The sequence below is a fragment of the Maylandia zebra genome, linkage group LG15 (genome assembly GCF_041146795.1).
Source record: "Maylandia zebra isolate NMK-2024a linkage group LG15, Mzebra_GT3a, whole genome shotgun sequence".
NCBI lineage: Eukaryota > Metazoa > Chordata > Actinopteri > Cichliformes > Cichlidae > Maylandia > Maylandia zebra.
Window position 1 is genome coordinate 36,784,691 of NC_135181.1, and position 12,117 is coordinate 36,796,807.

General features: G+C 40.3%; 1 protein-coding gene across 18 annotated transcripts in view; it reads left to right on the top strand.

The window, feature by feature from the left end:
* Nucleotides 1-12,117, top strand: part of ptprsa (protein tyrosine phosphatase receptor type Sa) — a 231,861-nt gene that overhangs the window by 108,583 nt on the left and 111,161 nt on the right. For all 18 annotated transcript variants that reach the window (XM_076874371.1, XM_004562015.3, XM_076874368.1 and 15 more), the window contains 2 exons: nucleotides 8,061-8,206; nucleotides 10,421-10,562. In XM_076874371.1, coding sequence (XP_076730486.1) covers nucleotides 8,061-8,206; nucleotides 10,421-10,562 — 288 coding nt within the window. The remainder of the gene's footprint in view (nucleotides 1-8,060; nucleotides 8,207-10,420; nucleotides 10,563-12,117) is intronic.

Here is a 12,117-nt window from a genome sequence, read left to right on the forward strand (position 1 = left end):
TCAAAGTTTGAATTCTTTTATTTTGTTCTTTTGTATATAGAAACCCCAAACTTTTTCTTACTCTCTGCTAATATTTTTTTAACAGGTAAACCAGAGTATTTGTCATCTTTTTTTTAAGGCATTTCACCTCCTCCTCACTTTTTCCTCCTCCTTTCTCTTTGCCTGTTAAGAGTTCTCAAATGTTGCTTTCTTGGCAAAGGACTTCTAATAGTAATTGGCCAGAACTCTCAGTGATGGGGTGAGGGTGTTCAATTATTTATATTCCTTTGAAGCTGCCAATTGAAAAAGAAAAGAAAATGAAGCCCCTTAGTGGAGAACATTTTCTTGTTCCTGTTTCCAATATCTTCACCTCTTGGTTTCTCGCTTCTTGTTTCTCTCAGTTTTTCTTTTTCTTTCTGCCTGCTTCAACTCCCTCCTTATCTTTTTCCAGTCAAATTGTGTTTGAGGCTCTCGATTTAGTTCTGTCAGTTCAACTTTATGTACACCCTGCTGTTGCATGCTGGGTCCTTGTGTTTACTCTATGCACTTTTTTCCCGCTCTCAAATGAGAAGAAAACAAGTTAATTTTTAATTGAGTTACAGACTTGAATCTACTGCTTCAAGAAGCCTGCTGCTGCGGAGTAGAGGTTGAAATCTCCGAGCTGTACATTTACAAGTAGTAGACAGAAATGCTCCGACCCACTCACCTGCATCTTGTTTTCTAATCTTAATGTTTTAACTACACATTTAATCTGGATTTCTACACCTGTCATGTCATATATTCATGTGTTGTTCCTCAGTGACAAGAGTGCAAAGAATTAAACAAAAAAGAAAAAATGCACTGCTAATGCTGTAATGCTTAATTTAAGTTAATTGTGAGAATATTGCACTGTTCTGTTTATATGGACTCGTGTCTGCTGCAGAAATGGTCCCAAAAGAATCTCCAAATAAGAAATATCTATTTAAAACACTTATTTCTAAGATTGCAAAGGTGGGTGTTTTTCTTTGTATGTGACTTTAAACACAGAGAAAGATGCAGTAAGCATTTGCTGTTTTGTTTTCATTGAAATGCTAGACCCTGTTCCCCGCTCCATTTTCTTTCTCCTCTTTTGTATTTTGTCTTTTGTTTTGATCAGACCTATAACACCTTTGGCAATTTGAGGTGTCTTCTTCATTTAATGAGCCAACAAGTGTCAATTGCCTCAAGTGAGTCTCTAAATGACACAAAATTGTTCTCAATTCGCCTCATCCGTGTGCGCTCTGTGGCCATTTTGAAATCAGGCACATACTTAAGCTTAATTTCCGTCCTCTCTCTGAGGAATCACACCTACTTATTTCCAATGGGCTGAAGGATACTTAGTGACTTTAGCTTTTTACTTTAGCCTTCAACAATGGTTTCAGTGGGACCAATTTGCATTTTACAAGTGTGCCATTCTTTTAAGAAATGCAGCTTCCCTGTGACAGCAGTGCGGTCAGGCTGTTTTTCACCTCTGGATACCAACACACATTTATTATCTTTTAAACCCTGGGTTCCCACATCCTGAGCAATGCCCCGTGGACTTTTAAGAAGTGAAGTGGTCAACAAGTAAAGTTAAACAATATGGCACACATTCAGTAGTTTGCATGCAAGCACATCACTTTTAGATGCCTCGTGCCCTGTTGGCTGTAAATGTATTAGTTTATTAAATAACTGACAGAAATTCCCCAGAGGCAACGTCATGTGTCCTTAGTTTGTTTTTTTTTCTAAAAGGAAGAATTTGAGATATAATTTTCACTGTCTGTTCAATCAAGGCAACCGCCCCAACACAGAAATTCAATAAGCCTTTCTTCTGTCGCCTTCTTCCTAGGAATCGAGTACAACCCAAACATATGCAGCTGACTTTAGACTATATACATACATATATAACTTCTTTTTCAAACCCACATCCAGGCAGAACACGTTTCTCCACCAGAAACACTATTATAAGATAAGTATAGTTCTCAAAAGCACCTTGGCAACTGATGAAGGAGAATTATATGCATAATACATCATTATATACTCAATACACACTTTAAGTAAATAATGGATGCAGAAGATTTTCACAATTTAGCTAACATTTTATCATTTATGACTGGAAAGAGAGAAAAAAGGGAAACAAGGAATAAATGAAGAAGTTAAAATAACCCATGTCATGCACCGACACTGTGGCTGGAGATGAAAATGTTGTCTAATAACAGTTAACTTACAGTTTTCTAACTACAAGCAGCAGACACTTTTTCTGTCTTGTTTTCTGTTTTCTTGTCTGGGTCAAGTTTTTTGCCTTGGCCCGCTGGGCTTGCTTGGCAGTGATTGTGTGCGAAAACCTCTAGACAAGACAAAGCAAAGCGGTTTTCAAGTAAAGGCTTGGTTTCCATGGTGATGGCCCCTGCCCAGGCAGCCTGTGAGAATCGGTCCTGATTGATGGGGCTTGGTTGTTTAAGCCTGGGTGGGGGGTTGCATGTGTGGGTCTATCCACTCGTTCAATTGAATGTGCATTTGGCTAAAAGGTCTATCTGCCTACCTGTTTTTCTTTTCTATCCCTCCATCCTTACACATGTGTTGATAAGGTTCAAGGCTTTTGATCAGGTCCAGGATTGCTAGCTTTATAGATTTATGATGCATATAGTTACACCGTACAAGTTACAAAGTGACACAAATGTAGGTAATTTAATGTGTGATGTTTTACGAAAACAAAAGGGATGAAACAGTTTTGCAGAGAAGCTTTTCTATTTATATGTGTGTGAATCAAGTGCTTTCAGTTCTTTTACAGCGCTGACCTTTTGCTTCCTCCTAAAAGCTTAAATTCAGTCATTGTTTTCAACAGCTCTAGACAACATGACTAAAAGGGAGGTTTCAATCAACAAGCTGTATTTAGAAAAAGTAAAACTCACAAGGCTGAGGAACCTGTGTAAGGATTAATAAAGGTTGCTTCCAGTTGCCCTTGTCTCAGGTCACTCACTTAGTCCGTCAGCTTCCACTCCCTTTTACTCACCCTGTGGCTGCTGTGGCTAAGTCACGCAAGTCTGCGATGCCTTGAATTCTCTTAGCCCCCGTCTGCACCTGGAAACATCCCACACTGAAGCGAGACCAGCAGTTGACCTAGTAAGATGGGGTTTTTTAGGCCTTACAAAAATCAAAGTTAATGTTGAGATGAGGAATTTCCACCCTGAAGTATATTGACTGCACCCTGTAGATCATGTGTCTGCTGTTTGGGTAACACAGAAATTAAGTTTAATCTTAGTTTAGCGTCACTAAATTGACTTGTTTAAATTTGTGACACACTGTGGTTTCTATTTTCTCGCATGCACTGTGTAAGCAGAACAAAGTAGACTTAAGATTATCCCTGCCAGACAGGCTTTTAGAGTGTCTGCTTAGATAAAAGGGCCGTGAGTGGGATATGCATTAAGTTGCATATATGCACTTTTAAGTCATTATGAGTAAATTGGCATTTAAAAAAGAAGAGGAAGAAGAAGAGAAAAAAGCAAAATTAATGTTATACTAATCTGCATCTCCATCCTGACCACCCTATTCTCAGGATCCTGCAGCAGCCTGGAGTAAGTGAAATTGATTTGCTGGTTGTAATACCTCTCATAGTACCAAATGTACTTTTTAGACATTGCTGGTAAATGTCCCGTGTGCTGTGAAAGATACCTATTTGTAGCAAGATGGATAACAAGTGCCCTTTACCAATTCTCTGCAAATCACTGAATGGTTGTGCATCATTTTGTCTCCCACTTTGCTAATTCAGAGGATAATGGCTCCTATTTATGACCCGAGAAGCTTTTCTCCATCAATTACCGTATTAGTCATAAAGCCAGTCCCCTCCCTCCTCTCACACCCCTCCTCCCCCACCAAACGACAACAGTAAAGTACTGTAAATGGAGCCGTCTCATATTCACATTCCCACCTCCCACTCTCTGCCACTTTATAATCACAGTGCTGGTGTATTCTGTGTTATCGGGTCCAACAGAGGTAGCGGCCAGTAGCAGGTGGTTGCTGTATTAGCTAAACAAGCGTCTGTGTGCACAGTGTGAGTTTTTCCTCCTTCTTCTATTCACTCTTGTTTGCGTGGATCTGTTCTATTCTCGGGGCCTTGTGAAGATAGCTGGGCCCCTATTGCTGGTTATTTTAGCTTAGGCCACGTCCCCCTGCCAGGCAGATAAAGACAGGTTCTGTGTGCTTATCTAGGCAAGGCTGTACCTCAGTCTGTCTGTGGGAAGCTTAGTGAATAGAGGGAGACTTTAGTAGAAGGGACAAATGGCCACTGTGGGTGCAGTGTCCTTTCAATGTCATCTCTGGTAACATAACGAACAACAGTACGTGGAGACTGACATGCGAGTTACCTTAGAGCCATAGAAGTGCATATATTTTCAGAAAAGGTGGCACTAGTGGGAATATAACCTGCCTACTAGTTCAAAGAGAACCTTCTAAATGTTTTGCCTTCATGAAAATGAACTGAAAGCTATTTTTACCCACTGGACCAAAGGAAACCTGGAGGATTTGGTGCTAAATGTAGCCTTAATGAGCAAGAAGGTGCCAGAGACTTGCAGTTTTTGTACTTGCATTTGATATAATTTGATACTGGTGTCAGTGCATATCGTCATCACATGGGCCATTCAATGCAGGAAACACTGTGAACAATTTTATCTGTTGATATAGGACCCTCTGTGCCATTATTCATTATTGCAAAGCACTTTAAATCCAGGCTCCGTTCAACCTTTCTTACCCTGCAATTACTGGTGTTGGCAAAGTTCAAATTGAACTTGGAGTCAGTGGTAACTGGCAGCAAAAGCCCAGAGGATCACAGCTGGGAAAAACAGAACAAAAGGTTAATTATGCTCATCAGAGTTCACACAATCACACACGGCATACCTGCAGTAACTGCACCTTTATAGACATTCAACAGCCAGTGCCAGTCAAACATATGCAGACAGGTACACAGAAACACCTCAGCAGAATACGTTTGCCCACCATTCATTTTATTCCTTTAATGTCTTAAACACACTTTTTTAGTGTTTTTATTGAAAACAAGAACTACATTCAGTTAAACTGGGAGTCCATCTAAATGAATTGTGCAGACAACTTTACCTAATCCGAATTGACTGGAAGTTAATTAAAGCTACTGACTTCCAAGAACATTAAACTCACTTTGTGAGATGACTAAAGTCTAAAAATATGCCCTTAAAAATACAAGGAAGGAGAGCAGAGCTAGAGTTAAAACTTTTGCCAGTCCTTATGTGACAAAACTTTCAGGCAGTGCGATATAATTATGTGCAATTTTATGCCTTGCAGTAATCTCTGTAGAGGTTGAATTTGAGATGCATGTCTCTGTGAACAGTGACGCCCAGGGATTAACCTATGACAGCAGTGACATCTGTAGGCCGTAGACTGATGTCCTCATCGTGAGAGAGATATTGTGTCTTACATTTGCACAACTACCTTTCCATTTTCTAGCACTAGCATTAGCTTTTGTCGAGCTGTGAGTGCCGCCTTACAGCTGAGCTGGTGGCCGTGATAGACGTTCTTAGCTGCGTTTTACATTTTTATTTCGTCCCCAGGCAATGGATGTCTTCTATTCAGAAGAATCTAGGACGGCTTTCAGAAAATGTACAAAACCCTGGTCACCCTTCCTTTCGTCGTTATTGAATGTCGCTTTAGATGAGAGTTAATGTAAATCTAGGTCTTAGAAATCAGACTTATTGTTAGTGGCGTGATCAGTGAATACTGTCGTAAATGCCTCGCTGATAAGGGGTACATGGACACCAGACGCCAAGGAGTTTAAGATGTTGCAGCACGTACAGCAGATATTACTGTTTCCAAAAGGTATTAACTGGCCGTTTGATCTCATGCATTTAAAAGAAAAAGAAAAATGCAAATAACCAAAAAAACAAACAAAAAAAAAGCAATAGGTACTGAAAGTTATAAAAGCTTTAGAAATATGCAGCACTCTCTCTTCACAGCCTCTCCTCGATTCTCTGGACCTCCCGTCACCTTCTCTACTCTTCTCTTCCAGTGTTCTCTTTACCACTGACCTCTCCACCTCCTGCTACACTTGTCCTTCTGTCTTTCCCAGCGGTCACACTCTTTTTCGTTCTCCTCTCAGCTCCCCAGCTGTCTCGCTTTATTTAAACCTTGCTGAGATAATATTGAAAACTATTTAGTTCTGAAAATTCTGCACGTTTCACGAGTTCAACTCAGACGCACATGCAAACAATCGCATTTATTGTACATTTCTCACATCCTATGAAGCGAGACAGGGAGAGGTGGAGAAGGCGACTGGGTGGAAATGTCAAATGGTCCAGGGGAAAAACTAATCAAAGAATGCTGTCCTTCAGCAGAACCACCGCCACAGGCTTGATCTGTGTAAATCCCTCTTCTGTCTCAACAGAGAGCGCATTGTAAGGGGGAGGTCAAATGCAGAGGAGCTGTGTTGTGTAAAGCTGTGTTGTGGAGTTTCAGAATGGAAATTGAAAGTGTAAAATGCCAAAAGGGGTCATAGTATGCAACGCACAAATAAAGCAGGCCTGGTCCTTGATGACGATGAAAGGATGCCGTACCTATATTGTACCACAACCTTTAACCGTAGATATAGGAAGTATACTCTAGTGAAATAAACAACAGAGTGTTATTTGTTTTGTTTTCTTTTGTAAATTCATTGTTTTTATCGTGCATGTTATATGGTTTCTGTGAGCTGGAGAACATTGTTTGACAAATTTAAATTTCTTTATGTTTAAATCCTAAATTAGTTCATTAAGTAACATCAGGTTTGTATTCAGAAGGAACTGGTTTGTAACATACATACTCTGCATGTATCATAAACATAGAATAAGCTTCTGAAGTTAGTAATGTTATTGTAATAATATTTATTTAGTTCAGTGTGGACAATATCCATCTCTCACAGACTGCAGGAAGAGATTTTGTTATATATGAAAACAAAATTTACTATCAAATTAGCGCTTTAAAATCTCACAGTCTTGCAATACCATTTACACTTTAAAAAAATACAATGTTCAGCAGGCTAAAGTTAGTATGTGTGTGTTGCTGTGATATTTGCATCAGAAACATTTGGATTGTGTAGTGCCTCTTCTCGCCCTTCTTCTTTTCCTTCCCCTTGTCTAACGCTATTCCCCCTTACCTCATTCTCCAATTGCATATATCTCTTTACCAGATAATGAATGCAGGAACTCTCCTTCATATGTGTTTAGCAGTGCCTGGAGACTGGTGTTGGCCCATGGTCCCTTAATTATTAATTTGACGTTATGCGCTGGCCGTTTGATCATCCCCACATATCTGTATGATTCCATTTTAACGAGTTCCCCAGGAGTCTGTTTTCTCTCTGTTTCTCTCTTTCTATCAGACTTGTTGTCTTGAACTTGCTGCAACCCAAGCAGGAGGGGAAAATTCCAGCTCCAAAAGCACCAAAATTACAAACTTTTGACGGGCAAAAGCATCAATTTTCCCGGGCAGATCAATTTTTAGTATGTTTTAGTGCAAGTGAGAATTGAACTGCTGCAGTGGCTTAGTCAGTGCTATACTTTGTCCAGCAGGAAAAGTCATGTTAAGCACTTGGAAAAAAAATAGCGTCAAATTAAAACAAAAACTCATTTTTACTGTCTCATCTTCTTAATTGCCTTCGCTAATGTATTCCCAGCAACGCCGGTAGTATGCTAGGCTGTACTCTATTGCTCTGTGGGTAATCATTTTAAGCTAATAATCGTCTATGCCTTAGCAAAGACTCTACATATAAATTCACACCACAATGCTCTCTACCCAGCCCAGCAGAACTCTGAAGTTGTAACACTAAGATGCAGCACTGTGCTATGGAGACAAGAGTAAGAGACTGAAAGGGAAGAGCCAAGTGGAGGTTGATGAGACGTTCTGTACTAGCGTCTCTCTCTATGGATGCGTGCACTTAAACCGGGATTTAAAAGTCTGTATTTTCAGAAATGTAATTATGGTAAGAATGGCATTAGCTCTGGTGGTGCTGCATTTGCCTTTCGTCTACTAATGTATCTCCCTCTCTTCTTGTCCTCTCCCTCTTTCTCTGTTGTCTTGCTCCTCAGCACTACCACGCTTCACAAAAGTTCCCGTTGACCAGATTGGTGTCTCGGGGGGTGTGGTCTCCTTTGTCTGCCAGGCAACAGGTGACCCCAAGCCAAAGGTTAGTTGGAACAAAAAAGGAAAGAAGGTGAACTCCCAGCGTATAGAGGTAAGTGAAACCTGCTGTCCATTGGTGCAGCCTTTATTCTAAATGTTCTTTGTTGTTCTTTGTGGGATCGTTTTTTTGGAATTGTCCCACTTTACTTTACCTTAATGAGCTTTGGGTGAAATACTCAGTAATATTTTTATGCATCATATTAAAAAATGTCACTGTCGAAAAATGTATTGACCTAAAAAAATGTTGTATCTTCATGTCAGCGAACATTACATTGAAACATTTTGGAGTATCATGGGAGTAAATTGGGGGGGGAAAGCTGCTAAAAATTTAGATAAATAGAAAGTTGTGTAATAAACAAATGTTCTTTACCATTTGTTACTTTATATATTGTGATATTTACTGTTGTGACAAATAACAATCCTACAGTTTAATACCACATTACACGTTTTACCACATATTTTCTTCTCAGCAGTACAAAATTCCAAGTCTTCTCTTGCAGCTGGGGGCACTCCACCACCTTATCAAAAGCAACATTTTAATTAGCCTTGAAATTATTGCTGATAGCATCTTTGTTGGCTTGCTTCTCTAATCTTTAAGCAGTGTGCTAGTCTACCAGTAGCAACTGGTCAGTAATGAAATACAGAACCCTCTCATTCGTCTAAAGCCATTTTTTTTTCTTTTGCATTTGAATGACTCTGCTGTTGTCACATTTTTTCCCTCCTGTCTTTTTTCAGCACACAGCCCTGTCTGTGTGAATGTTTCTGCACGTTATTCATGATGTTTGTTGTTCACTTCTCGGCAGGCATCCCAGATGGCATCTCTAAAAGTCTTGATTGATGCTCAGTGTCTCTTAATTAAAAAGTTGCTTTCGTTAACAACGATGACAGTGACAGTGCAGGGATGCGCACACATGTACGCACACACACGGACATGCACAGTGCGGCATGAAGGTAGCCACAGGGGGAGGGGCTAAAAAAGCAAAAAATGGCACCATCGACAAGGGGAGATCAGCATTTCCACTGAGGACAAAATTAAAAGACAAGTTGTGTTTATGCGTTTGCCTCGTCTGCATGCTAAGTAGGAAACAAAGCCAAGGGCGTGAAGGAGCCCGCCAGAACGGACGCTTCTTTTTCTCCATTTATCATAAAATTAAATAAAAAAAATTTATAAAGGGGTTTTGAAGTAGCTGGGGTTTTTTTCCCTTTTCCACCCTCTAGACAGCTGCTTTGATATCAATCATGATGCCGTGCTCTGCAGTGTTTTTAGCCTAATTAGCGGCTCAGCCCTGAGATGTGCAACAGTGGAGCAGCAGGGCTGCTGAAGACTTGTACTTGCATCTTATAGTCATGCTTTGCTCAGAGTTCACAGCAGTGAGTCCTTGGCTGAGACGGTGTTAACTTTTGCGGGGAAGGACAGATACTGGAGGAGTAGGTTTGCTGTGAGAATGGCAGTCTTGACCATCTACACTGACACTTCACACGTCCAGAATGAGGGCAAAAGAGAAAGGCATGGGAAATATTCAAATCAAGGGCTAATTAACCGAGATTTTCCATAATTTAAATTCTAGTCTTTTACCCAAGTCTTGAAGTTCAGCTCATTGCTTCAGGATACATGCCTGTTGATATGCTGGTGTTCAGGGAGCTCAAACAAGGCTATTTAAATACTAGCCAGGGGCCAATTTCTGCGACTACTGTTGTAAAACTGTCCAGTTGTCAGTCACACGCATTGTTACATTTTCAGTAAGTTTTTGTTTACATTGCTCTTCTTGTAGAATAACAGTAATAATAGCAAATAATATATTTTTATCATAACCAAACCAGTATTCTGACCGTTGTCTGATATTTTTTGTTTTGAAGAGGCTCCTTTATTGAGGTTCAAAACAAAAGGCTTTATAGAGAACAAAGGGCATAATTAAAGATCAAATCAACAGATAAAATCACAAAGCACAAACACTGTTTGTAGAGAGAGTATGCTTCCTTATGATTTTTTTTTTTTTACATTTCTGATGGCCTCAGGCTATAAAACATTACCAACACGGTACCTTTCCAAGCAATGATATCTTGGTGGAATTGAAAACGATTTCTCACATTTTGGGAGCACCGATGACACACTCGTCCTTGTATCTCCTTAGGAAATGTGAGAATCTTATTTTCCTCAGGTTTGCCATTCTTGCCTACCTGTTGCTTCAGGTTAAAGTAGTAGTTTTTCAGTCCAAATCACACATTTGTCTGACTTAACCGTGTTCCCTACACTTCAACTCCACAGACCATAGAGTTTGACGAGGGTGCCGGTGCAGTTCTGAGAATCCAGCCTCTCCGAGCGCCACGTGACGAGAACGTCTACGAATGCGTGGCTGAGAACAGCGAAGGCGAGATTGTCACCAGCGCCAAGCTGTCCATCATCCGAGGTAAATCTGGAATTATGTAACAGTGTGCAGAGGCGTAACTACAAAATAAATCATGAACACGTACGTCCATGAGCTCAAAAGATGACATCTGTTAACTCGTGAAGCCTGTTTGGAACAGCTGTAGATAGTGCCCTACTCTTTTTAGTTTATTATTTATTACTTATTTGTTTACTTTTTGGGGATAAAAAACGATGTCTTCAGCTGTAGATGCTTTGATTTGATACAAATTCTTTTGCCGTGTAAAATGGTTTTCCTGAAGTGATGGTTAAAGAATGTGTGGTAAAGCCATACCTAACATGCATTTTATTGATTTGTTGCTAAAGGTTGGTACTTTAGTTTCAGTAAAGATATTACACCATTTTTTTGCAGCGATTTAGAGGTGATGAATGAAGGTATCATAGACAGTCAAGCACATGTGGTCACATGTTTACACCTTTTTCTCAGTCATTCTACCTGTCTCTGTTTGCCTCGCATTCATGGACACACGCATGGTGTCTTTTTCCTCCTCTGTTCACTCCTACTGCCATCTGCCATGTTTCCAGGCCTGGATGAAGCTGAGCAATTGCTGGCCGACAGTGCACAAGCTAGGCCTCCTTGGCTGTCACATCCACATGCGGTGGGGGTATTTTAGAGGCCTGGCCCAGAATTGTCAGTCAGTTATTGTTAGAAACAACCCCAAAAGCAGATGACTGGGTGCTATTCAGGTGGGAGTCTTCTAGGTATAGAGCTGCAAATGTCCATTCGATTTGAAAAAGTTATTTTTCAAGAAGCGATTAATAATTTAAGTGATTATGCAAGCAGAAATGCCAGCATTTTCCACATTTAGGTACTTTGCTCATTACACAATTAAATATGTTTGGGTTGCAATTTGCTTTTGAACTGTCAAAAGCAAAATGCAACCCTCTGGTAAGTCTTAAAACCAGAACATGTTGCAGTTTGCAGGAACATGAAACGTGATGTCATTCGGTGCAACGGTTCCTCTTCTCTTAACTTGGGTATTGTCTTTGTTCCTCATTAAAAATTTGAAAGACGAGGATTTTGTGTGGCTGTCTAATTACGTTGGAAGCCCTGAACTTATGTTTAAAGGGCTTAATATCCTGCCATATTAATTCTTAGTTTGATACATTATTAATTATTTTAAGGCAAATTAACTGTGCCGAAGCGCAGGGCATGCAAAGTGTAGGCACACATACCGATTTTAAACAAGAGATTGAAAAAATAGGAACAAGCACACCAAATTTTGAACTACAAGTCCTGGCATGTGCATATGAGTGTGTGTACTAGTGTGTGTTTGTGGCTGTGTGAAAGAGCACAGAGCAAACTCAGGGCAGTCCACAGGAGCAGAAGGAAAATGAAAAGTTATTGGAATCAGCTCAACGAGGCTTCCTCTTGAGCCCAGAGGAAGACAGCAGCTCTCCTGCCCAGGCAAGACCCAGCACTTAAGGAGGGATGAGAATGTGATGATGGGAGTGAATGTGAGTAAGTGTCAGAGGAGCAGAGCAGTGCAATCTCTTTGTTTTCCATCTGTAATGAGTTCTGGGGGGCCCTGCATCCA